This window comes from Ceratotherium simum, chromosome 5, assembly GCF_057802395.1.
Source record: "Ceratotherium simum simum isolate JZ-2026a chromosome 5, ASM5780239v1, whole genome shotgun sequence".
Classification (NCBI taxonomy): domain Eukaryota; kingdom Metazoa; phylum Chordata; class Mammalia; order Perissodactyla; family Rhinocerotidae; genus Ceratotherium; species Ceratotherium simum.
This window is the reverse complement of record NC_141904.1, coordinates 42,157,371-42,184,047: the sequence shown is the minus strand read 5'-3', so window position 1 is coordinate 42,184,047 and position 26,677 is coordinate 42,157,371. Positions and strand designations below refer to the sequence as shown.

The 26,677-nt window shown below is 50.3% G+C and overlaps 2 protein-coding genes across 9 annotated transcripts; one reads left to right on the top strand and one right to left on the bottom strand.

Moving 5' to 3' along the window:
• Positions 1-1,529: 1,529 nt before the first annotated feature.
• Positions 1,530-15,030, bottom strand: LOC147917014 (uncharacterized). 4 transcript variants are annotated; one of them, XR_015552201.1, is made up of 2 exons: positions 14,594-15,030; positions 1,530-4,922 (listed from the first exon to the last, which is right to left on the bottom strand). XR_015552201.1 is itself a non-coding variant. In XM_087430755.1 (2 exons), the coding sequence occupies exon 2, from the start codon at positions 14,420-14,422 to the stop codon at positions 13,601-13,603; it is 822 nt and encodes a 273-aa protein (XP_087286881.1). In that variant the 5' UTR covers positions 14,423-14,480; positions 14,594-15,030; the 3' UTR covers positions 13,285-13,600. The 4 variants fall into 4 exon arrangements, 3 of the variants coding, with proteins under 3 accessions (XP_087286881.1, XP_087286880.1, XP_087286882.1); XM_087430755.1 differs by lacking the exon at positions 1,530-4,922 and adding an exon at positions 13,285-14,480; XM_087430754.1 differs by lacking the exon at positions 1,530-4,922 and having other exon boundaries at positions 13,285-14,761; positions 14,932-15,030.
• On the top strand, positions 12,785-26,005 carry CSRNP1 (cysteine and serine rich nuclear protein 1). Of its 5 annotated transcripts, none has more exons than XM_087430749.1 (5): positions 12,785-12,855; positions 20,518-20,774; positions 22,648-22,907; positions 23,408-23,722; positions 23,819-26,005. In XM_087430749.1, the coding sequence occupies exons 1-5, from the start codon at positions 12,845-12,847 to the stop codon at positions 24,797-24,799; spliced, it is 1,824 nt and encodes a 607-aa protein (XP_087286875.1). In that variant the 5' UTR covers positions 12,785-12,844; the 3' UTR covers positions 24,800-26,005. The 5 variants fall into 5 exon arrangements, with proteins under 5 accessions (XP_087286875.1, XP_087286876.1, XP_087286877.1 ...); XM_087430750.1 differs by lacking the exon at positions 12,785-12,855 and adding an exon at positions 12,862-12,911; XM_087430751.1 differs by lacking the exon at positions 12,785-12,855 and adding an exon at positions 12,920-12,943.
• Positions 26,006-26,677: the final 672 nt, after the last annotated feature.

Genomic DNA, 26,677 nt, shown 5'->3' with positions numbered 1-26,677 from the left:
CTCCAAAGGAGCAGAAGAACTGAGAGGCATGCCCACGGCCAAGTGATGCGAGTTTGTCTAGGAGGAGAGAGGGAGGGAGCCAGAGGGAGGGCTGGGATAAATGCTCCTGATAGGTCAAGTAGGCTGAGGGGATATATCTGTCTGTGTGTGTATGAATAATGCACATAGACTGTTTCTGGAAAGAGAGAAAAGAAAAAAAATACTAAGCCAATGAATAGTGCCTCTATTAGAAAGACCTAGAGTAAACAGAAGGAAGGAGATCAAACTTTTCATTTTCTTCCAGTCTGAATATTTTTAACCATGTACATGTATGAATTTTATCAAAGGGAAAAAAATATAGTTTTTTAAAAAAAGACTCTCCCATGGAAGAAAGATATAATTTTACAGAAAGAGCAGATCCAGTTTTCCCTGATTGACTGAAAGACAGGCTTGGGGTAGCACTGAGACCTGAGGAAGAGAACTGATGGAGTCTGAGAGGGGCGAGGCAGAGAAGAGAGTTGCTGGAAGGATCTCCTCCCTGTGTCAGTTCAGCCAATGGCTTTAGGAAAATGTGCTTTGAACTGTGTCCTCTTAGAGTTGTAATTCCCCTCAGTTATTTACCTACCCCACTCCCCACCCCTGCCCTGCCCAATCCATCAGGAAAACTTAATTCTTCACATCTTAGTATCTTTTTAATAATTTTACATGTCATGCTTTAAGTATTTTCAATCTCATGTATCAAAAATAAATCCCCTTCTTTGGATGAAATCACACAAGGTTGGCTGTTGTCATCTTGGAAGACAGCGATTCCTCAGAATTCTCTTTCTGGTGAAGCTGTGCCTTGGACAAGGTATTTCTTCTCTGCAGAGCACAGAATCCTTTGGATTAGAAGCATTTTTTTTTTCCAGTTAAGAATCAGCTCCAAGTGGAAATTATTTCAAGATTTTGCACTGATTCTTATCTCTATCCCAGATCCTGAGGATGGGGACCCAGTTAAGGGTCCCAGTGGAAGCAGCCTCCCAGGAGCCTCAGGCCAACTTCAGGAAGCTTCTCACCAACAGACAGAGGGATGCGATGGAGAAAGGGCTGGTGGAGGTAGCACTGGGAAACTTGTGTCCCCTCATTTCCTGGGGCTGCTTTCTTGGCCTGGGAGGGCAGACTCCCGATCTAACAGGCTTGAGACTTTTCTGATTCAGAGTTTCTCCAAAGGGAAGGGCCAGAAGAGGGAAGGGAGCCACCAACACATCTCTCCTCTTGGGGACTGACTGTGACATGCTAAATCTGGGCTCCACTTCACTCTCTATCTCCCACTCCCAGAATAACTCAGACTTTTCAATATGCCCTATGCCTTTGAGTCTGTCTGTCTCTGTCCTGCTAAAAAGGAAATTCTATGAGAGCAGAGACCTTGTCTGTATTTTGCCACTAATGATCAGTGACTATAATAGTGTCTGGCACATAGTTCAGTAAACAACATGAGTGAATGTGCGCAATAACTTCTCCACAGCTCAACCTATATTTCAAGGAAGAAATCTTGAAGACTCCCCTGACCATCCCTCACCACACACACTATCTCCATCATCTCCTCAGAACATGGGTCCTAGGGTTGGCAGCCTCTGCTCAGTGGTGTACTGAAGCCGGCACAAGTGTGCACATCTCTTCCCCATTTCACCTGCAGTACCAGTAGCTTGAAATCAGCCATGGCGGGAGAATTTACACCATGGAAATTGGCAAACACTGCAAATCATGACTTGTTTTTTTCCTCCAGAAAACTGGTTGTTAAACATTTACCAGCACACTACTGCCTCCGGTCCTGTTTCTGCCACTTAGAAGCTCTATGATTCAGACAAGTGACTCAATCACTCTGAGCTTCAGTTCTCCATAAGGTGGAGATCCCATAGTATCTACCTAATAAGATTGTCTGGAGGATTAAATGTGATTATAATCCTGTAATGTGCTTAGCGCAATGTTTGGCTTCTAGTAAACACACGATACACTTTAGCATGGTTCCAGTTATTTACTGATGCATAATAAACCACCTCCAAAATTTAGTGGCTTAACACACAACACTTATTTTGCTCATGAATCTATAATGTGGGCAGAATTTAGTGAAGATAGCCCATAACTGGAGAGGCATGAAGGCTGGGGGTTGGAATCATATGAAACCATGTTCATTCATACATCTGGCATTTGATGCTGGCTGTCAGTGGGGACCTTAGCTGGGGCTATTGATTAGAACACCCACACATGGTTTCTCCATGAACCCGGGCTTTCTCACAGTATGGTAGCTGGGTGTCAAGGGTGAGTGTCCCAAGAAAAAGCCAGGCAGTAGCTATATCACTTTTTCTAACTTGTCTTGGAAATCACACAGTATCACTTCTTCCACGTTTTATTCATTAGAAGCAAGCTATGAAGGCTGCCGATTATCAAAGAGAGAGGAATTAGATTCCCGCTTTTGATAAGAAGAATGTGAAAGAATTTGTGGACGTGTTTTTAATCCATCGTAGCTAGTATTATTATTGTGGCCCTTAGTATACTCTAGCTTCTAGTAAATGAATTATCCCGCTTCTTAGCCTGTGAGCTCCATGTGGGAGGGCAGGGATCCATTGGATTCATTAAGGTCCCTCACCCTTGCTGCTCCCATGTGAACCGAGGGCCCTGTGCACTGCAGAGTTCAGTAGATGTTACAGAAGTGAATTTCCTCTTGCAGGAGCTGGCCCTGGACATTTGTGCTCCAGTTCCTTTGGATGACATCCCTGTTGGCCCCATAGAAACTGAGGTGAGGGACCTGGGCAGGGCACAGCCAGGAGGGCAGGTGGTTTTACCAGCAGGACCATGACCCAGTGTGTTCTGCTCATCCTGGGATTGTGGGTGACCATGCCGGTAAGTTTATGGCTTAAACAAACTCGCTCACAAGCCTGCACTGAAGTTGGGATGGCAAGTTCACTGTCTGGGTGTCAGATCACGGGCTCATGGTATAACTTCTTTCTTGGCTTTAGGTTCCCCAGTCTGTCAAATGGGAATAAGAAAAGGTCTGTGGGTTGAACATTTGGAACCGATTATCATATTATTTAGAAAGCTGGGCTAGAAGCCAATTTCTTCTTCTGGAAATGGTTGGCAGGGTCACAAACTTCTCTCATAGGAAATAGGAAAAGACAAAGCAGAGAGAAATGGACATGAATCCATCTCATAGTGTCTGTGAGATCCACAGAGCTGGGATCTAATTGCAGAGAGAAGCATTTGTGTGTATATGAGAGTGTGTATATGGGATGTTTGGGGGGAACTTGTTCAGGGAAGATTTAGGAAGGAAAGACCCAGAACCTTCACGTCAATGGTGGGGACAGTGAGCAGGAGGAGCACCACACAAGGGCTGGGAGAGGGAGCTGAGCCAGGCTCGGGGGAATGAGGAGATGAGAGCGGTCAGGCCCAGCCCCTCAACTGGCCCCAGGCCCCACCTAGCCTCAACTGCCCCTTCTCTTATTCCTCTCCTGCCCTAGCTTATGCCAGCAGGTTCCAGTCCTCTCTCAGAAGATCATCTAGGGAAGTCTAGGAAGGGCTGAGGACCCAGTGTGCCACACCTGGGTGGAGCAGTTCCGGTCAGACCCTCCAGTACAGCCCCCAACAGCATCAGGACCCCTGCCTGTGCTGAGGGCATCACAGGGAGCTCCACGGCTGACTGGGCTGCCTCTGACCACAGAGTGACCCTAGGCACAGCAGGTCCCCCACTCGGAGCCTCAGTCTTCTCATTTGTAAAATGAGCAGAGTTGTCTAGAGCAGTTTTTCCTAAAGTTGGGTTCATGAATCTCACGGCCGGCAGGGATAGTTTGGAGAAAGAACTACCTGGGGCTCCTTTCCCCCAGGAGCGTACCCTGAGACAAAGATTTGAGTGCAAGTCTTTCACTTGGGAGGTGATCCCAGAAAGCAATCGTGGAGAAAGAAGGTAGACAGGGAAGGGAAGGAAGCCGACTTAAGGTGTGTTGGTGAGTATTTGCCACCGTGGGCAACTGCGGCCTTTCCCACTGGGACCCCTGGGAGGTTGTGTGGAATGTGCCACAGAGGGCCCCACGCTAGCCCACCACAGTTAAGGGCTGTACCCAGGGGCATTAGCTCCCTGGCACTTCTAGCCTGCCCTGTGTGCCAGGGAGCATGGTCCTGTGGCCCGAGAAATCCCCCAGGCTGAGAGCCGCATGTGTTTGCAGTGAGAAGCCACCGACACATGTGAGAATTGTGAGGACGAGGGGACATGAGTAGGGCATGGGCAGGGCCTGCTACACAGACAAGCCATTTTTTTCATGTACGTTTCATAAATGTGAGATCAGTGATAATTTCCACAGAAATCTCATTACCTTTGTAATGATTATCATGGTGTTGTAGGTGCACCTGTGCCACCAGAACTGAGTTGGCCAGTTCAGCTCAGCTCATACTTAGTAAAGAGAATGACATTAACTGTAGTTCAACTTGCTCAAATATTTTCACGTTATTGTTTACATTTGTTATGTTTACATTCTATTGTCATTACTATATGGTAGTATGGACCCAAACCATAAAGATGGATCAGTAGTTCAAAAGAGCTTCATGCAAGCATAAAAATAGTATTGAAAATAGTAACAAAAATACTGCAATATGAAATGTGATTATATATACCAGGGTAGATGAGTGTGTTGAATGAGATGATTTTGCACAAGCAGAAAAAAAGTGTGAATCAGAAACATAGGTATGGGAATGAATATTTGAAAAGGGGATTTTGTTAGCTGGTAACGCATTTGCTCTAGTCTCTGAGGCATCGTCTATTATGAACCCTTGTCGAATAGCGTTCTGAAGCCCACTGGGACTCTTGCATCATCTCCACATCAGCAGGTCTTGTAAGCTGGTTAGAAAACCAATCAAGTCTTTCCAGAATATCGGTAAAATAATAACGTCCAGAGTGAGAACGATCCATTTTGTCCCTAACGACAGAGAAAAGATCAAAACCAGAGAAGCATAATTAAAGTTGTCCAGTTTACAGTGAAAACTAACACAATTCAAACTATGGCTTGTAAATTGAGTCATAGGATACTGATGAAAAACAGAACGAGCTCTTGACAAAATTACTTGATCAAACAACACTTGTGGATTTCTCATAAAATCAATGGCACATAGTGTGAAAGAGCAATTGCTGTCCCGAGTGAGTGCTAGCAGACAATTGGCTTTATTGTTGAATAAAACCATTTGTGGCAAGCCTTGTTCATTGTCCATCTAGAATTTATTCCATCCCTTCTTTCTTGATAACAGACTCCTGATTTTGATCCTGCGCCAAGGTCCCCAGTCTCAGGTAGCTGATTACAAGTGGTCTAAATCAATCATGACCAGCCCACTTCTCACTTTCCTATGCTCTCTTGCTGCTAGAGGAGACCATGAGACCCAGTTCTGGCTAATGAAATACGATGGGAAGTCTGCTGAGGGTACTTCTATGAAAAAAATCTTTTTTTAAATAAAATAGATGTAGTGCTGGTACCCCTCTTCTCCTTCTTCCTAACTTAACCATGGTCATGATGCCTAGTGGCGGGCAGCCATCTTGCAAATATGAAGCAACCAGCACAAGGTAAAGGCTGAGAGAATTCTAGAGACACCAGCACTGACATTATTGAATGTCAGTGGCGGCCTCCTTCCAGCCTTCCTGTTACAGTACAGAAGCAAAGCCCTCTGTGTAAAGCCACTGGAACTCGGGTTCTCTGTTACTTATAGTTGACAGCATTTCCAATGAGTGTACCACTAATGTGTCAGCTCTCCACATGTTTTCGGAAAACATATGAGGGAAATGTACCTCATGAGTTTTTGTTTTATTTATCACTGAATTCTTTTGCAAGATAAGATGAAGGAGCTTCTGGCTTCCAGTTGGGTTCAGCCATGAAGATCCCCAGCAGGAAAAGGAGAGGGAAGAGAGTGAGATCAAGGCACTTCGACCCCTGGGTCCCTGCCTGTGAGTCTCCATGGGTTGGATGTATCCTTCACCAGGGGGCGACTGGTCCTCCCAAGGCAGCCAGCCCACTCTACTCAGTTCTCTCCCTTCTGGTGACCGCTCCCCCGCCTTTTTCCTTCAGGCCTGTTGGTGGTAACAGCTCTACTGCTGCTCCTCCCAATCCCTTGGGGTGCTCCTACACCCACACATTTGTAAATAGTCCCTTTGTGAATAAGCTTTCCTCAATCATCCTATTTTGAGTGTGCCATTATCTGTTGGTACACTGACTGATCAACCAGCATCAATTCACAGATTTAAAAGAATTTTCTCACACACACAGAAAGACTTGCATCTGAACGCCAACCACACACCACTGTATTCACAAAGACCAGCTGTCAGGCAACAATCTGGCTCCTGATCTCGATATGTGTAGAGACAAATAGCAAGAAGAGTCAATGCCCTCGATTCATGGCCTCTCCAACTATGTCTCTTCAGAATACTGTGCAGAGAAACAGACAGCAAGTAAAAGACACTGTTGAACAAAGTATGCTGGCTATTTAGGAAAGATATTCACATGAGTTTAGAAATGAGACGGGATACAGCATCTCTTTGTGGCACTGAAAGCTCTCTGCCGTAGGTGGTTAGCTCAAGCAGCGTTTCAGTGGCACGTTGAGTATCTTGATCACCCTGCACCTTTGGCTTCAGGGTGAGACTATCACCATTTTTCAAGTTGTGTATTAGACATCAAGAATTTGAGGACACAACTGTGGTGCCAAGGCTCAGCCTTTGAGAACATAACTCTTTCCCTATATTTGAAGGTTTTCTTCTCTTTGCAGAGAAACAAATCAACGTAAAGGCAACCACTAGAAAAATTAAAAACAGACTATAAACCTTCAAATCATCAGACAAAAATACAAATGCATGTGCACACATTCATGCATATCAAAGAAAACAAAAAAAACACACATAGAAAACAGAGGAAGCATTAAAATAGAAAACATAACAGAAGATAAGATGACAGAATTAAGGCTAATATACCAAGAAATGCAAATAGGATAAACCCATCCTTATAATAGAAAAAAGATTCTTATATTGGATCATAAAACAATGTCCTACTGTATGTCATATATAAGAGATGCATCTTCACCAAAATAACTCAGAAAAGTTAAAAATAAAATATAAACCAAGGTATACAAGAAAATACTGAGCTGAGACCTCAGTGTTACCATCAGTCAAGGTTAAATTCAAAATAAAAATGTTAAATGAGACAAAAGGAAGTTAAACAGGAGAGAGAGCAGTATCACATAAAAAATCCAGTTTTAAGAAATCTCTGTGCACCAAATAGCACAGCTTCAAAATCAAGAATAAGATACGACAGTTAAGAATGACAATATACAGAAAATGCAAGTAGAAAGTGGATGAAACACAAGAGTAGATTTTAATTGACCCTGTCAGCTCAGGAGCGATTTAGAAAACCAAAGAAAAGGAGGAATGTGGAGAATAACAATAGTAACTAAATATGATTGAATTGGAGATGCAAAAATCTCAAATAAAATACTAGCAAATATAAATCAACAATATCCCAAAAGAATCATTCATCATATCCAAGTAAGCTCATCCTAGTAATGCAGGTGGTTCAATAACATTACAGAATCTAATAAAATTGACCATATTAATAGATCAAAGGAGAACTATATAACATCTTCTCAATAGATGCCAAAAAGACATTTGACGAATATCCCACCTCCATTCCTGCTTAAAACAAACAAAACCATAACAGAATAGCAAAATTATGTATAGATGATGTGATTGAAAAATGCACAACTATTAGAGACAATAAGAGACTTCAGGATGACAGTTTCCAAAGTTAATATACAAAACTCAGTAGCCTTCCTCTACGTTAAAAAAATACCACCTATCAGAAAATATAATAGAAAGAAATTGCAGTTACAATAGCAATCAAAAAGACAAAACATTCAGAAAAATATTTAAAAGACATATAGGGCCTTTATGAAGACATTAAAATTATAGAGGGAACACTATATTGTGCTTTTGAATAGAAAGACACAATATTGTAAAAATGTCAGTGCTCAATTAATCTATTACTTCACTGTGGTTCCAATTAAAATACTCATCAGATTTTTTTGTTTGTCAGGTGGGTAACTTGTTAAAAAGGATAGGAAATTCAAATGGGGAAATAAATAAGAGCCAGGAAAGCCCTGAAAAAGAAAAGTAATACAATGGGACTAGACCTATCAGATGATAAAACACATGATGAATTTATAATTTGTAAAGCAATTTGATACCCAAAAATGAAATAGACAACCCAGTGGACTAGAACAGAAAACCAGAAACAGACCCCAGTACACATGAGAATTCAATTTCCATTTAAGGTGACCTTAAAATTAGAAGAGAAAGATGATAAGAAAATTAACTAATCATTTGGGGGCAAAAACAAAGTGGGAACTCTAGTCCATTCCTTAAGTCAAAATAAATTCCAAATGGATAAAGGATTTATACATTAAAAATAAGACCATAAAACTCTGGAGAAAAGAATAGGTGAATTTATTCGTAATATTATGTTAGGTAATGCAGCACACAAAACGCAGGATTCCTAGAGTAAATGTTTAAGAACTTTGACTACGTAAAAATTTAAAACTTCTGTCTGGTAAAATACACTATAAACCAAGGTAAAAAACAAACCAGGAGTAAGTGCAACATGTGTGACAGACAGAAGGGTTCATCTCCTTAATCCTCCAAGACTTAAAACAACCCAATACAAAATCAGTAAAGAATGTAAACCAGCAGTTTAGAGAGAAACACAAATGGCTTACAAAAGTCTCAGCTTCACTCATGATTAGAGAAATGCCAATTAAAACAGTAAGATCTCTTCTTTGTTTCTCCTATCAGAGTGGCAGAGATCAATAAGTTTGATGATACCCATTGCCAGGGAAGGTGTTGGGAAATAGGCCTGCTCAGATACCATTGGCTGAAAGTGAAACTGGTGCAACTCTTGGGAGGGTGATTTGGTAACATCTGTCAAAACCCTTTGACCCAGAACTCAACTGCTCAGATTTTTAATCCACAGATCTACACTCAAACGTCTTTCAGTTTACATAAATGAGAAGGTTCAAGAAATGTGCCTGAAGACAGTCCTCTTTCCTGGGTTTTGCTTTCCAAGGCCTTAGCTCACTGGGTGTCAAACTTTGATGTGCACCAGAATCAGTGAAGGGCTGGTTAGAACACAGGTTGCTGGGCCCCACTCCCAGTTTCTGATTCAGTGGGTCTGGGAAGGTCCCAAGAATCTGCATTTCTAACAAGTTCTCAGGTGATTCTGATGCTGCTTATCTGGGAGCCACATCTTTAGCCTGTTGCAGGGACTAGGGCAGGGGGAGAGGTGGGGGCCTGGAGAGGTGAGTTCCTTTGAGGGCAAGGAGGAAGAGGCAAGGTGGAGAGGAGCAGGACTCTCCCCAGGACTGGGGAGAGGAGGAGATTGCGGGGTGGTGTTGTCCAGAGATGGATGTTTGAGCCTCCTAAGAAGACCTTAGTCCCTGCTCCCAGCCTCACTAGAGACTCCTTCCTTTCCTCTTCACAATGAAGGGTGGCTCAGAAACAGCAGAGCCCACCACCTACTCTCAGTGAATCCGTAGGCTTGGATAGGGCCTTATTAGCTGTGAGCAGACAACACGGACTGAAAATCAGAGAGCTGGGCCATCCTGGACAGGAGAAAGCATCCCCATTCCTCAGATAAGCCTTGGAAGCGGCACATGGGAGAGTATCCCTGCTGACTGAGGTTGAAGTTCTCCTGGGGAATCAGCTGCTTTGATTTGATTTTAAATAACATCTTTTCAACAAGTGGTGCTGGGGAAACTGGATTTTCACATGCAAAATAATGAATTTGGACTCTGACCTTAGACCATATACAAAAATTAACTCCAAACGGATCAAAGTCCTAAATATAAGAGCTAAAACTATAAAGCTCTTAGATGCAAAAAATAAAAACTTCCTTGCACCTAGGAATCATGATGGAATAAAATTCTTACCCGTTACACTAATTTAGATGGAGAGAAACCTAAACAGTTGAACCTGACCTATGAGCCCCAGGTATCCCTCATTGGCCAGGACATAGACTTACTGGGAAGGCTGAAAACAACAGCAACCCTTTCACAATTAAGGCACTACGATCGTCATCCCCTCCCACCTACTTTTATCAAGGTAAAACCTCCATACGGTGAAGTGAACAAATCTTAAGTGTAGAATTCGTATTTTTACATACGTATGTGCCTGTCCAACCACTGCTCAGATCAAGATATAGAACATCTCCAGCACCCCAGAAGGCCCTCTTGTGGCCTTTCCCAGTCAATATTTCCAAAGATAATGTTATCCATCACTGTGATTAAGTTCTGCCTGTTTTTAAACTTCATATAAATAAATGGAATTATAGTTATTCTTCTTTTGTCTTTGGCTTCTTTTACTCAATATAATGTTTTTAAGATTCAGCCCTGTCATTGCATGAGGCAATCACTTGTTCTTTTTCATTGCTGTGCAATATTCCATTATATGATAAATCACAATTTGTTTCTAGTCACCTTTGGGACATTTGGGGTTGTTTCCAGTTTTAAGCTGTTATGAGTGAAGCTGCTATAACATTCATATGTCTTTTGGTGGACATAAGTACCTTGTTTCTCTTGGGTATATATTGAAGAGTAGAATTACAAGATCATAGAGTTTATCTGTGTTTGGCCTTAGTAGGTACTGCCCAATTATTTTCCAAACTGATTGTATCAGTTTACCCTCCCACCCACAATGTATGATAAATCTGGTTAATTCTTAATCTTGCCACATTTGGTACTTTTTTAATTTGTCCTTTTAATTTTAGTCTTTCTGATGGGAATGCATCAACAATTTGTAATTTTTAAAAATATTTATTTAAAACTATTTTTTATTTACCTAAAATGGGTGGTCCATGGATGCTGAATGTTTGAGAAACTCGTTGGATTCTCTTAAGTATTCAGAAGTTCCCTGAGGATGTGTGGGTGTGTTTCTGCCTATGTATGTGCCCTAGTCACAGATGGAGGCTGCTCCAGACCCCACCCTCCTTGCCTTGGAACAGACCCTTCATTTCCCCACCAACAGAAAGAGCTTAGTTGGGATCCCAGAGGGAGATGTTTCCCATCACCAGCAACATCTGGGGAACATCTGGTGAGCCCATCCCAGGACAGGGAGATGCTTTTCTGGAGAAATCACATCACTTATTTGATTCTTTTTATTCTCCTATATTTTCCCTTTTATTCTCTCCTTCTCTTCCTGCCCCCCAAATCCCATCACCCACTGGGCTTCCTGCTCTAAGCCTCCACTCCAGCTCTTACCAACTCCCGGCCCCGCTCTCTGTCCTGTCTGCTTTCCCCAATACACAGCCCAGCAGGACGCAAATCTAGGCAGCCTGAGAGACCCTCATCAACTCTAGTGCTCAATTCTGCCCAGTTCCCTGATCAGCAGGCAGCATCTTCTAGAAGGTAACTCAAGAAATGTTGAAGCCGGTGAGGTTCTCTGGTCCAATGCCCCCACTTTTCCAATTGGAAGACTGAAGGAGAAAGAGAGAGAGAGAAAGTAAACTAGAACTCCACTCTAGGTCACAGAGACCCCCCTTTCCCCTGGGGACCTGGCCAGAGGATGAGAGGTAGGAAAGAGGCAGTGGAAGAAAGAATTCCTTTGGACCAGCAAGGTCTGCAACCAGCCACCACAGGGAGAGCACAGCTGAGTGTCTGAGGGGGTGGTGGGTGGGTGGCCACCAGCCATCATAGCCTTAAGGGCTGAGTCACCTCTAGCAACTGACATCCAGCTCTGTAGCCTCCTGAGCTGTCTCAGCCACGCCTATGGCTTCAGTGTATCCGCTGTAGCGGATGACCCTTCCATCTCCACTTCCAGCCCTGCCCTCTCCTTGAGCCCCAGCTCCCTGTACACATTTACTAGGTACATTTAATTTATTCAACAAGTTCTTACCAAGCACTAAGGACTGTCAGACACAGCCCCTGCCCTCCCACTGCTCACAGACAACACACAAGGAAATGCACTAGTAAACCATACGACTAAGTGGGTGCAAGGCAGGTGCAGGCTGGAGATCAGCATCTTCGGAAGTTTGAACCAGGATGAGCAGGACACACCCCCAAGAACTGACCGCTGGCAAACAGGCTGGAGTGTAGTTATCAAGGACGTAGGGTGGGAGTGTAGAGGTCAGGCTGGAAGAAACTTAAAGAGATATAGAACAGAATACCTCGCATGTAAATTAAAACTACGTATGCTGCACCAACGTCACATGTACAATGTACAAATAAAGAGACATACACACATTAAAGACATTAAAATGGAGGAGCAGGGAAGGGAATGTGGGATGGGAACATGCAGAGAGAGAGGCGAGGCTGCAAAGGTGGGCAAGGGCCCGATTATTCTGGCTTTGTAGGCCCCACGGAGTTGAGACTTCAGCCTAGGGCACTGGGAAGTCACTGGAAGCTTGGCTCCAGCTGTCCAGACACCTCTCCCTGCAGCCCCCCCAGGTCCACACATTCAAGGCATCCAGAAAGGACAGGGGATGCAGCTTCCCCCAATCTGCTTTCCTTCCACTGTTCTTACCTGGAAAGACAAAGGGCAGGCAGACCCCTACTGGCCCCTCTACACACACACCTGTGGCCGAAAAAGGGCCCTCACCATCTTCTCCACTCCAGGCGCCATCCAGGCAGGACAGGTCACCCCCACCCCCACCTGGAGGAAGGTGGAAAGGAATCCAGAGGGCTGGGCTAGTCACTGACAGCACTCATCTAGGACAGTCAGGGAAGAACCCAGAATGCAGCGGGAGCTGGACTGGGAGGGGGAGGGTCAGGCTCCCACGAAGGCTCCCTGGAGGAGGCAGTGCAAGCGGAGTCCTTACAGGCGATGGGATTCTGGTAAGCAGCGAGAGGGCAGGAAGGGATTCCAGGCCAGAGCAACGGCTGCAGCAAAGGTGTGAGGATAGAAACGCTCCAGGGACGCGTGGTGGGTAGGACTGGACCAGCGTTGGGAGGAAGGGCAGAGGGTGGGTTCCTGGGCCAGGACTCGCTGCAGGGTTTGCACACTTTCCCCTGCGCCGTAATACAGGGAGAGTTGGCCCCTAGTCAGGAAAGGCCTTGGCGGGAGCAGAGAAGGCAGTGGGCCATCTTAAGTGGCCAGGGTCTGGCTCGGAAGAAACCAGCCTTTTTTTTTTTTTTTTTTTTAAGAGACGGATGGGGTGGGGTGGGGTGGGGTGGGGTGGGGGTGGCGGGAAGCTGGTTCCAAGAACTCCTAGCTCAGGGCTTCTGCAGGGTCTCTGGCCGGTGGGCAGAGGTGAAGGTCAGGCCCACAGATGACCTCCTCCCCCTCCCCCCTGCCTTCACCCCCATCCCCCACCCCAGGGTCTTCTCCAGTCATAGTTTATTTTTCAGGCGGCTCTGGGGGTGGGTGGTAGGGAGGGCGCGGAGGAGGGAACTTGTAGATTGTATTATAGTAAACTGCCTGGGACGGGGTGGGGGTGAGGGCGTGTAGGCGGCCGCGGCACTGCCACCTTCTCGCCCGGTGGCCTTCAGGACGCTCTGCGCTGTTCGGAGCCTCAGTCTACCCATCTGCAAACGGGGGTCTTGGGGTTAGGTGGGGATCTTTACGGCCCTGCTCTGCTGGCTAGCAGCGTCGGCGACTTGATGAAAGTGCAGGAGAGGGGACGGGGGAGGGCGGCGAGCGGTCGAGGCGCCGTCGCGGGGTCAGAGTCCGTAGGGAGGCCCCGCGGCCGCGGCGCCCGGCTCCGGGCGGGGGAGGAGGCGGCGCCTCCGGGGCGGGGCTGCCGGGCGGCCTGGCGGGAGGCCCGCCGTGCGTCAGCGCCGTGAGCCCCGGAGTTTTCCACTGACGAGGGGGGCGGAGCGGCGGGCGGGGCCGGGCGCAGCCAGTCTCCCGCCGCCGCCGCCGCCGCTCCGGACGCGCAGAGCTCGGGGCGGCTGGGCCGACGGCTGCCCGGCCGAACGAACGCAGGGGTGCGGCGCGGGGGACGTCCCCGGGCGGGACGCGAGTCGCGTCGGTGTCGTTGGTGAGCGCCAGGATCGCAGGTGAGTGCTGAGGGGCTCCGGGCGCGGCTGGATGGGACCTTGGGGAGGGGACGTCCTGCGCGGGTGGCACTGCCCCTCCAGCCCCTGCCATTTGTCCGTCGTCCCCCTGCGCGGGCGCGGGGACGGGGACAACCCAGCCCGGCCACAGCCTGAGCGCCGTTGCCGGAGTCCGGGGCTGGGAGCCCGGGAGGCGAGAGTCACAGGTTTTCCGCTCCCCTCCCCCGCCTCGCCGCCGGTCCCCCCGAGAAGTCACGGCCCCGAGCTTGGGGTGGGGGGCGGCCGAGCCGAGGTTGTGCGCGGGCGGCGGGGTGACGGGGTGCGCGCGTCCGCGGGTGAGTTTCGTTTTGACCCAGTTGTCTGAGAACTTTTCAGAAGTTCCTCGCGTGGCCGGAGCAGGTGACATTTGTCGCCTTCCTCCTCGGGCTCCCCCCGGGGGCGGGTGCCGGGGCTGTGGCGCGTGCCTGGCGCCCCCGGCAAGGCAGGGGTCAGGGAGGGAGAGGAGGGATGAGCGAGGAGTGAAGCTCCGTGAGTCACGGACTCCGGGAGGGAGGGAGGGATTGTGTCGTACGCTCACCTGTTTGTCAGTCACCGTCACACGCAGAGGCCACCGCTGTGAGTCACGAGCGCAGCTACCCGGGCCACCCGCGGGCACACGTAGGCTCTCTCCCACGCGCTGCTCCCCTCCCCGGCACGTACTTCCTCCTGGTCCTCAGTTTCCCCTCCCCGGGGGCTCTTCCGCAGGCTGTTGAGATGCCCACACGACAGCAGCCCTCACACACTTAGTCACTCCTGCTCCCTGGCACAATCACACGTAGCGCACACTCCTGACACAAGAGGGTCCCTCCTGGGCCCGCCACCCACCCGACACCTCCACTCAGATGTCTCATAGTTCTCTGGAACGGAACTCATCACCTCACCACCAAATCCTTGACATCACTGGCCTCATCGGTCTCCACATCCAGAAGTCACCAGGTCCATTCCCCTTTCTCGTTTGCCCTTGTCCTGTCATCTCTCACCTAGCTCTGGCAGCTCGGTGCAACCGGTCACACCCCTTCCCACCCCCTCCAGTCCCCGTGCTGAGCCATCTTTTTAAAATGCAAATCTGTTATTGTCACTCCCTACTTAAACCCTCTGTGGCTTCCTGTGCCCTCAGGCTAAAGCCTGCCCTGTCAGCCCTGGCGCCCTGCAGCCCCCTCTCAGGCCTCCCCTCCCCCCTCACTGCTCTGCCTCTCTCAGCTCAAATCCCTTACACTGCTCTGCCCCCTCTCTGGAACTCTTCCTACTTCCCTTCCTCCGAGAGACCTGTCTTCACTGCCAGCTGTACCCCTCCTGCCCCACCCCTCCCACCCTCCATCCCAGTACTCAACACTGGTTTGTAACTCTGATTATACTCCTTCCCACTAAACTCAAAGCTCAAGGGGGCAGCACCAGTGTCTGACTTGCTCCCTGTGTGTCCAAGTGCCTGACACAGTGCTTGGCAAGACATAGGAGCTCGATAAGTATTTGTTGAATGAATGAATGAATGAATGAATGATGAGAGTGAAGGAGGCCTTGCTTAGGTGCAGGGAGCAGTCACTGTCAGGTGCAATTTCCCTTCTGCAGGAGCAATTGCCTCACATAGCCAGCAAACATTTGGCACCTACCCAGTGCCAGGCCCTGGAGGCCAAGGCTGAGGAACTGTCCCCTCCCCCAGGATCACTTTCAGAGGGATGGGTGGGGGAGGGGTGTGTCTGTGCTCTCTGGGCTGCCTAGGCTGTTTTTCCAGCCAATCCCAGTGGGGGCTGGAGGTGCTCAGAGATGCCCTCCCCTTCTCCCAGGAAGTAGCTCCTGAGGGCCTGGGGTCATGTGACCCCAGGTGTTAGCGGGGAACTGACCCAGCCAGGCTAAGGCCTGGGGCTCTGAGGTTAAAGCACGCATTCTTCAGATTCCTGGAGGAGGATGGAGGCAGCTTAAGGTGCCCCTTCCCCATACCAGCCCTGGCTGGGGGCTGGGGCACTGGGACTGCTGAAGTGCTCAGAGGAGTTGGTGTGACTTTTCAGAGGCCTGGAGATATTCCTCCCCCCGCAAAACAGCCTTTGTTTGCTTGGTGTCCAGGGTGAGGTGGCCTTTCCTGGATTCACATCGTGTGGCCTGAGTGTGTAGATAGTTGTGGCAAGCAGGGTGGGAAGGCGTCCTCCCTCGTCCTGGGCTGTCAGCGCCTGTGTGTGGTGGCAGGAGAGCTGCCTGATTCTCAGGGCCCAGGCAGATCCCTGAAGAAGCCTGGTTCTCTTTGATTCAGGGCCTGTCTCCAGGGCTCTTCAGGGGTGTGGTGTTTCTGTCTGAGCCAGCTCCTGGGAATTGCTTTTCCTTCCTCCAGGACCCTAGGAGGGGGCTGTGCGCACCCTGGGAACGGTGCCATGGTCGGGATCTTGATTCCTGGGTAGCTGCTGAGGGCCCCTCCCCCACCCTCTGACTCACTGTCTGACACTTTTCTTGGACTCTTTCACTATCTTTCATTCCTTTTCTGACTTGGCCTCTCCTTGTCTCTGGCTGAGTCTTTTAGTCTCATCTCCCGCCTCTGCCTCTCTCAGCCTCTGGATTCCCAGGTGCAGGAGATCCAGGGGCTCTTCCCCCTCCCCCCACCCAAAGGCATATCAGGGAGGAGATAAATTCTCATTTCATCCCAGGTCTGCAGATCCTGCAAGGGCTTCCTCACTGGGACGTGCAGCACGGCCGGAGTCTCCTTACGGCCCTGTTTTCCTGTCTGCAGCCTTGGAGCTAATGACCCCTCACCTGAAGTTCCTGTTCTGTAGACATCCTTGAGGCACAGCCAGGGTGTCTGGCTGGAATCTGCTTCCTTGACATCTCTCTCTAGCTGTTTACTCTTGGGGAACAGGGACCCTCCTGAGATTCCTGCAGCCAAGCTTCCTTCTCCTGCCCTCAGAGCCATCCCTTTCTGAGTACCGTTCTTGCTCAACTCCTCTGGTACAGGCTGAGGGATGTGCATGTGGCCCCCCTCGTTAAACTAACTGTGGCAGGAGCAGGAGAAGATCACACTGACCAGTCACCCCCAGAGACCTCATGTACCTAAATCTTGTCTGTGTTTATACGTGGCGCGGCCTGTTTACTTCTGCTGGTCCTCAGGTGCTTTCTCTATGCCCAACTCGGTTCTAGGCACGGGCACAGTGACGGCTGGGCAGAGAGGCCCTCAGCCTGGTGTAAGGGAGATGAGCAGTTGAGGCCATTGCAGGATGGGGAGATAAGGGCTGTGATAGAGGAATCCCAGGGCCCGTGGAGGCCAGAAAGGCGTGTAGTCACTGAGGAGGAGGGGGGTTTCAGGGTGGCCCTCTTGGAGATGACTTCTAAAGTGGGGTGAGGCTGGGTTCCAGCTTGTGCAAAAGCCAGGAGGTGAGCAGGTCATGGGCATTAGGGGAACTGCAAGTTCAGCTGGAGTACAAAGTGAGAGGAGGGTGGGGAGATTCTTGCATGATGAGTCTAGAGGGCAGCAGCAGCCAGGCCTGCCTCAGCCTCTCCTGGAATTCTGGACTTGATCATTAGGGCAAGCTCCCCCAAGGGGAGCTACAGAGTGGTTCTAAGCGTGGGGGTGGGAGGTTGATCTGATATGTGGTTTAATAAGATCACTGGCTGCAGGGTGAAGAATGGCTGTGGGGAGAGGGCAGGAGCAGAGGCAGGGGACGTGGCTGGTAGCTGTGGGGACAGAGACATAAGGGTAATAAACTTTTAAAATTGATGAAGACACACATAAAATGCATAAAGTATATGAATCTTACATGTACAGCTAGATGAATTTTTAGTTTTAGACACCCATGAAGCTACCACCCAGATCAACATAGAACATTTCAAGACTCTCTCAGAAGATTCCCTCATGACATGCACCAACCCCACTACCCCATCACCACTATTCTGACTTCTGTCATCACTGCTTGGGTTTGCCTTTTCTTGAACTTCATTCACATGTATTCTTGTTCTGGCTGCTTTCACTCAGCATGATACCAGGGAGATCCATCTGTGTACTCATCCTTTTTCTGTGTTTTTTTTTTTTTTTTTTTTACAGTGCAGAATTACACATTCACTGAGCACTTATCACTAAGAACTTGACGTGTATTGATTGTATTGTAAACCTGTAAACATGTATTGATTGTATCATAAACCTGTAAACGTGTATTGATTCATGTAAACCTCCTAACCCTTTGCGGTTTTAAGACAAAGAATTGGAGATACAGGGAGGTGAAGGAACTTACCCAGGGTCACCCAGCCAATGAATAGCCAAGCCAGGGTTCAGATGCAGGCAGTCTGGTTCTGGAGCTGAGGTTCTTAACACTGTGCTGGGTGGCCTCCATGGTATCTACTGAGTCTGTGCCCGGCCTTGTGTGGATTAAATGAGCTAATGTGTACTTCCAGGACTGAGTGATTGGATGTCGATGGAGGAAGAGGGAGGAAGGCGTTGAGGATGACTGCAGGTTTCTGGCTTGAGTAACTGGGTGGGTGGCAGTGCTGTTACTAAGATAGGGAGCACAGGAAGAGGAACAGATGGCAAGGGGGTGGGGGGACAGAGACAAAGGGTTCGATTTGGGGCCTGCGGAATTTTATGTTTCTAGGGACGGCCAGGCAGACACCAAGTGGGCATTTGAGGGGTCTCAGGCTTGGGGGTGTGATTAGGGAGGCATTCGGCAGCACCTTGGTAGACAGCATCTGGAGTTTAGGAAAGGATGGGGTCTCCAAGCAGGACTGTGGTGGGGACAAGACGCGTGGGTGTGTTTTTGTCGGTGTGAGTTTCTGTGTGTCTGAGTGTCTCTGTGGTCTGTATGTGTGTGCGCCTGGCTCTGGGTCATGACTTCCCATGACTCCTGGGAGAGCCTGCAGGTCAGCTGGGAACTGGGTTGTTTTTGTTTGTGGTTTGACCCTGGGAGGGGGAGTGCCACGCCTGAGAAACCACCCGCTGAGAAGCCCCCGGAAACACCTGTGCGGCCTCTTCCCCCAGGCCCAGTGCGGAGGGTTGGCAAAGGAGGGGAGCTCTCTTGCCTCTCTCGTGCCTGCAGAGAAAGGCCGTCCCAGGACGGATTTTATCCAGCAAGTTGGTGACAGCACACCCTCTAGGTCCAGGATCCAGGGACTTAGTGAGAGTCATGGCAAAAGGGGTAGGGGTGTTTAGAAAGGACACCTGAGAAGGGGAGATGGCCAGCCTTCTGGTTGGTTTTTCCTGTTCTCTCTCATTTCCTGTGATGGCAGTGGGGGAGGGGCTCCCCAGCACTGGGGCCTCTGCATCGTTTCCCCTTCCTCCTGTGACCTCCTGAGGCCCAGCCTTGAGTGCCAAAGAGGACACGCAGAGAGACAAGGTAGTTGTGCTCAGCCCTTAGGACTGAGTCCTTTGGGGATTCCCAAGCAGTGGAAGGGGCTATTATTTGCTGCAGCGTTTAGGGGAAGGAACCCCAAGTCCTCTCCACTCGGATGAGGCCAGCCAGGCTCTGGGAGTTTCTGGTTGCACTCTTGAGGAGGGCTGAGACCCTCAAAGGGGGGACGCAGATGTGTCTGGGGTGTGTCCTGGGGCGCTCCAAGTCACCAAGCTATAGACAGGAGAGAGTGGGACGTTGTCTTGGCTGGTCAGTTTCACTAGAAGAGGGGTTTTTTTTGTTTTAAGGGGAAAAAATAATTTCCAAAGGAAGTTAATTCAAACAAAAAGGGTTAGATATTGGAGTAGAAGGCAAGATGTAGGTGAATTTTTGAGATCAAATGAGATGTTAAAGAGACATGACGTCTAGGTGGCTCCGGTCCCACAGTCGGGCCTGGGGACTTCTGCAGAGCGGGAGTTTCTGAGGGAAAGTCTGAGCAGCTCCATCTCAGGAGAAGAGGGGCTCAGGAAAGTCCTGGGTCTGGGAATTGAGGCCAATGTCGAAACCAGCCTGTTTCCCCAAGTGCCCTGATCAGCCTGGCCCGGGAGGGAGGGCCTGCGGCCCATATGTGTGTATGCAGGGTGGTGTGTCTGTGGGTGTGCTGGGGGAGGAGGAGGAGGAGGAAGCAGAGCCACTGTACAAGGGCTGTGCAGGCTGTCGGTGCAGACGGCCTCACACACACAAAGGCGCACAGATGTGAGCCATGTGAATCACCCAGCCAGTGACTCAGCCCCCGGGATTCCTGTTGGGGAATGAGCGAGGCTGGACCGAAGGCTGTAGGTCCATCTGTCGGTCTGGTGTATGTGTGTGTGTAGGTGGGTTGTAGGAGGTAGTGGGGAAGGTGCCTGGCCGTGTCCTGGGAAGGCTTTAGGGCAGACGTGGTGGGAGTCTGCAAGCACCAGGACAAGGGTTGGGACCTTGGTGCTCTGTCTTGTGCAAAGAAGCCTCCTGGAGACGTGCCCCCTGCACGGAGAGCCCCATAGGCCCAGCTGGGAGTTCTAAGGGGAGGGACATTTCGGAAGGTAACTGGGAGAGATGATGGTCATGGCTGAGGTCCCACCTCTTGCCCTCAGGCCTGCCACTTAGAGCTTTCTCCTTCCCCTTCCAGGCTGTCTGTGCCCAGACTCCGGAGCACCCCCTGCACCACCATGACTGGGCTGCTGAAGAGGAAGTTTGACCAGCTGGATGAGGACAACTCCTCGCTCTGCTCCTCCTCCTCCTCCTCTGTGTCCTCCTCGGGCCGCCACTCCCGCTCCTGCTCCCCGAGCTCTTCAGTTTCCCTGGCCTGGGACTCGGACGAGGAGGGTCCCTGGGATCAGACGCCCCTGCCTGACCGTGACTTCTGTGGCCCCCGAAGTTTCACCCGTGAGTCCTCCCTCCCCTGGGAACCCCACTACACCCCTCTTCCTTCCTGAAGATGAATTTGGGAAGCCCCTAACGAAGCCATTCCAGCCCCTGGAGGTTGTGTCCCTATGACTTGAGTGCCTTACTTGGCTCCCCACCTTGTCCACTTTCCATAATGCAGTGGTCACTCAGGAATGCCCACTGTCCAGAGGCACTTGGGCTGGGCTAGATTGACCTTTGACCTTGGGACTCCCCTCCTCAGAAGACGTGCAGGATGGAGCTCCTCAGAGTGGCCCTCAGGCTTTCCCCCTCTGGCTCCCCCCTTCTGTTCCAGTTTTGTCTCTCCAGCTTGCACCGTCCTCCTACCACCTGAACTGCTGCAGTCCCACGCCCCACACTCCTCCACTGCCGGGCCTGTTAAGCCGGTCCCTCTCCTGTTAAAGTGCTATTGGGCTTTGCCTGAACATAGTGAAAAGGTTTTTTCCCAGTTATTTTTCAAGCTGGTGTAATTCTGATTCCAAACTGACAAAGATGGCCCTACAGCAGTGTTTCTCAAACTTATTTTTCATTTTCGCTCCTCCCAACTCCAAGGAGCCTTTTTAGACTTTTTTTTCCTAATCACCCTCACCATGACATTTTAATACCACAGATATGATGTCTGGTTATGTATTATATACATATCTGCATTATACATTAAAAAAGAGTATGATTTTTAGCACATAGAATCTAACAGTACATTAACTGGCTAAACTACTCTGGGCTTATTCTGGAAATACCAGGATGGTTTAATGTTATAAAATCCAATCTTATAGTTTACCAAATGACTATGTTAGAGGAGGAAAAACATGAGAACCACTGTCGATGCTGAAAGAATATTTGATAAAATGTAATGTTCCTTCTAGATAAGACCCTTGGTAAGATAGGAATATGTAAATTCTACCTTAAATGATAAAAAATATGTCTCAACCCAAAAGCTGGCATTCTGATTAATGAGGAAATACTGGAAGCAGTCCCATTAAGTCAGGAACAAGATGAGGACACTGTCACCGCTGTTAGTTAACATTGTTCAGGAAGTGCTAGCCAATTCAGTTAGCAAAGAGAATAAGAATTCTATGTATTGGATTGGGATAGGCAAAATTGCCATTATTTGCAGATGGTTAACTACTTGGTGAATTTAAAAATAGAAACAGAAAACCTTTTAGAAGGGAATTCCATCAGGTAGCTGGGTACAAAATTAATATATTAAGTTGAAATATATGCAATTGCTAGTATTCACCTATTTTATGGTAATTTCTTATGGTTCTACCTAATAAAAAGCAATAATATACCAATATATGTATTGAATATACCAATACATAGCTTACTAATCAATATACAATCAATAACTTAAAGAGAAGGCCTTTCTAAGCCTGATGCAAATGCAGAAGCTATAAAGGAAAATATTAATATATTTTTTAGGAGATAAACCTTAGAAATTATTTTGCAAAATGCCATGAACAAAAATAAAAGACTAAAATATTTGCACAGATAGGTTAAACAGATGATTGATGTCTCTAATATCATATATAAAGAGCTCCTACAAATAGATAAAACTAGAAAACTGTACAAGAGACCTATAAATGGCTAATAAAAACGGGAAAGCTGTTTAATCTTACAAGTGCTCTTATTTGGACTGGTAAACAACAGTAAGCCAGTGTTGACATAGGGGTGGTGTTCAATTTTACCAGCTCCAATCCCAGCCAGGCTGGCTCCTAAATTCAGACCCATTTCTTTTTTGGGGGTGGGAGGGAAGTGGGGGAGGTGTGAAGAGAGACAGTTCAGCCTCATCTTCCTGGAGGTTATGCTGTGCCTCACAGAGAACTAATGCCCTGCCCCCTCCCTGCCTGCCTTCCAGCCCTGTCTATCCTGAAGCGGGCTCCCCGGAAGCGCCCAGGCCGCGTGGCCTTCGATGGTATCACCGTCTTCTACTTTCCTCGGTGCCAGGGCTTCACCAGCGTGCCCAGCCGTGGCGGCTGCACTCTGGGTATGGCCCCTCGCCACAGTGCCTGCCGCCGCTTCTCCTTGGCCGAGTTTACACAGGAGCAAGCCCGGGCCCGGCACGAGAAGCTCCGCCTGCGCTTGAAGGAGGAGAAGCTGGAGGTGCTGCAGTGGAAGGTGGGGAGACCCCTCTACAAGGTCCACGCCCTTGGGCAGCTTCTGAAGTCCCAGCCTTGAGGGGAGGGGGCTTGGGGTGGTTGCCGGTTTGCTCATTATGTATGTGGGGAAAGAGGCCCATGGGGCCGGTAATTGCGTGATCAGGGTCCGTTGCCTGAATTATCTGCAGACAGTGCAGAAGGGCACGGAAGGGCTCGAGTGTGCTGCAGGGGCTTGGTCTGTGATGCCTGAATCTGAGTGACCTCACTGGGGAGGGGGACGTGGATGTGGAGTTGATGTAACATTGAGGGTGGCTGTATCTGTCTGGCTGGGGGAGGGAGTTTGTCCATGAACTGGGAAATGACGTGAGCAGGAAATCTTGTTGCAAATGCCCTAAGAGCGGTGTTCTTGGCTATCCCATTCACTATGGTATCCACAGTGCCCAGCCCAGAGTAAGCACATGGGGAGCGTTTGTCGAGTGTCTGTGCCTCTCACATCACTCCTCTCTCCCGTGGATGCAGCTTGCAGAGGCTGGGGTGCCTGAGACGGAGGCCAGCCCGCCACTTACCGTGGACGCCATTGATGATGCCTCTGTGGAGGAGGACTTGGCAGTGGCCGTGGCAGGCGGCCGGTTGGAGGAGATATCCTTCCTACAGCCCTATCCAGCCCGGCAACGGCGGGCTCTGCTGCGGGCTGCCGGTGTGCGGAGAATCGATCGTGAGGAGAAGCGGGAGCTGCAGGCTCTGCGCCAATCCCGAGAGGACTGTGGCTGTCGCTGCGATAGGGTCTGCGACCCTGAGACCTGCAGCTGCAGCCTGGCAGGCATCAAGTGCCAGGTATGGTGTCCAGACCGGGCTGGGAAGGGGAGCCTGAGCTTGGGGGCTTCTTGGTGCTCCACGGGATCCTCACTCGTGTCTCTACTTGCTCTGCAGATGGACCACACAGCATTCCCCTGTGGCTGCTGCAGGGAGGGCTGTGAGAACCCCAAGGGCCGTGTGGAATTTAATCAGGCACGAGTTCAGACCCATTTCATCCACACACTCACCCGCCTGCAGCTGGAGAAGGGGGCTGAGAGCCTTGGGGAGCTGGAGCCTCCTGCCCAGGGTGGCCCACCCAGCCCTGGTGAGCAGGTCTTGGCCCCCACTTTCCCACTGGCCAAGCCCCCTGTGAGCAGCGAGCTGGGAGACAACAGCTGCAGCAGCGACATGACCGATTCCTCCACTGCATCAGGCACCAGTGAGGCCCCTGACGGCTGCACCCACCCGGCCCTGCCTGGTCCTGGCTTCCCGCCTAGTGTGGATGATGATAGCCTGGTTCGGATCTTGAGTTTCAGTGACTCTGACCTGGGCGGAGAGGAGGAGGAGGAAGAAGAAGGGGGTGTGGGGAGCCTCGACAACCTCAGCTGCTTCCACCCAGCTGACATCTTCGGTACTGGTGACCCTGCTGGCATGGCCAGCTGGACCCACAGCTATTACAGTTCTAGCCTCACATCAAGCATCCTGGATGAAAACGCCAACCTGGATGCCAGCTGCTTCCTAAACAGTGGCCTTGAAGGGTTGGGAGAAGGCAGCCTCCCTGGCACCTCAGGGCTGCCCAGCATGGACGCCGGCCAGAGCAGCTCAGTGGACCTCAGCTTGTCTTCCTGCGACTCCTTTGAGCTGCTCCAGGCCCTGCCAGACTACAGTCTGGGGCCTCACTACACCTCCCGGAAGGTGTCTGACAGCCTGGACAACCTTGAGGCACCCCACTTCCTCTTGCCTGCCTTTTCTCCGCCTGGGGATGCCAGCGCTTGCTTCCTGGAGTCCCTCGTGGGCTTGTCCGAGCCAGCTGCCGAGGCCCTGGTGCCCTTCATGGACAGCCAGTTGTTCGAGGATGCTGCCCCAGCGTCTCTGGTGGAGCCTGTGCCTGTGTGAGGACTGAAGTGCCTTTCTCCGGCCCCAGGAGCCCTGTTGCTGCTTTGTTGTAATTTGGGGGCTCCCTGAGGTCTGTCTGGAACGGTCTCCCGTGGGCTGGCTCACCCACGTGGGCACTCCTAATTTTCATGCAACACTCTGGATTGATTTATTTATTTTTGTCATTTTCTGTGCTAAGAGGGGGTGGGGAGGGGGCTTCCTCTTTCAGCTGCCCAGCCCCCGCACCCTCTGCCCCCACAGTCCCTTCCGCTTGCACGGCCCTGTGCCAGGAAGCGGAGGGAATGTGGCTCCTCTGGAGCTTTGCAGACCCCTTTTCAGTCTTGTATGATGTTCCTTGGCCCAAAGACAGCGAGACAGGGCTGAAATCAGCCACTTCTTACGGCTTCTCCTGCCAGCGTGAGCCATAGACCCATGGGTGGCTGAATCCTCTGGACTGTGAAGACTATAATTTATTTCCATAATTTATTTGGAGACTAAGTGGCTTAGGCTTCTCCTCTTTGGCTGGTGGGCAGTGCTGGGGTCGGGTGGGGTGCAGACCCCTCTGAGTCCCTTTTGCCTTATAGTCCTGCAGCCCTGCCTGTCTGGGCTTTGGTGTAGACCGGGTGTGGATCTGAGCCCTATGTCGACTATGGCAGCTGCCTGGCTCTGGATGGCTGAGCAGGGAGGGGCTGCCCGGGACAGCGTCTGGGCAGGGGGAGGGGCTGGGCTGACCAACCGTGACCAAAACCCTGTTCTGCCCCACACAGCCCTCTCTGCTTCCTGTCCTCTGCCCCATCTTCCCCGTTCCCAAAGGTCACAGCCTTTATTCGGCCCTTTAATGTAGGAGGGGGAAGCAGGAGGCCCAAAGAGGGCCAGGGGTTTGCCTCAGGGCCTGCAGCATGCCCCTGACTACTATCTCAGGGCTTTCTGGGCACTGCACTCCAGCCTGGTCCACCTGCCCATGCCCTAAGGCCAGCTGGCCAGGGACAAGGGGTGGCTCCTTATGGCTTTTATGCCCTTCGTTTGCTGATGTTGAATTCCGCATCATAATTTCTATATTGTCCCTGAGTATTAGAACTATAATTTATTCATTTTTCTCTGTGTCTGTGCCAAGAAGCCCAGGCTCCGGGCCTTCCCTCTTGCCCAGGAGGCCTTGCCAGCCTGCGGGCTTGTGGGAACACTTTGTACCTGAGCTTACAGGTACCAATAAAGATGCTCTATTTTTAACAGCGTGGTCTGCATTTGTGAAACAGGGAGCATGGGTCCTCCCTCAGCAGGCAGTGGGAGGACGGGGAGACAGGCCCCGCAGGGCAGTGTGGACATAGGCTGTGTTGAGGATGGGAGTGGGGGGCACAACACATTAGGCTTCTTCCACGCAGCCAGGCAACTTGGAGACAGGAAGTCAGCAAAGAGAGGCTGGTCAGGCAGAGGGAGCAGTTTTCCTTCTGGATGACCCCATTGCTCTCCAGTGGTCACCTGGGATGGCCGTGGGGAGCAGCAGGAGGGCAGTCTTCTGAGACAGCTATCTGCTTGGGATGGGAAAGGGCTCACTCCTTCCCACTCACCTACCCTGAGCTGGGGCCCGACCCTGAGAGTGAGGTCACCTGCACTAGATGGGGGTGGGCAGTGGGCTGTGGCTGGTGGAGGCCTAGTGTGGGGCTTAGCAGCTGAGGTCCCTGGGGACTTGAGCACAGGAAGCTGCAGAACCTCATCCATCTGCACCAGCCAGACCTGTCTGACCTGTCCCCGGCAGCCTGGGCTGCAGGCCAGAGGAACAGGCTGCACCTTGCCCTGGGGAGCCCCAGTCTGGGGGCCTGAAGAGCAAGGTCGACCTCCCCCTTAGGAATAATAATGATTATACAAGAGCTGGTGAGGGGGACCAAAAAATGATAACTGACT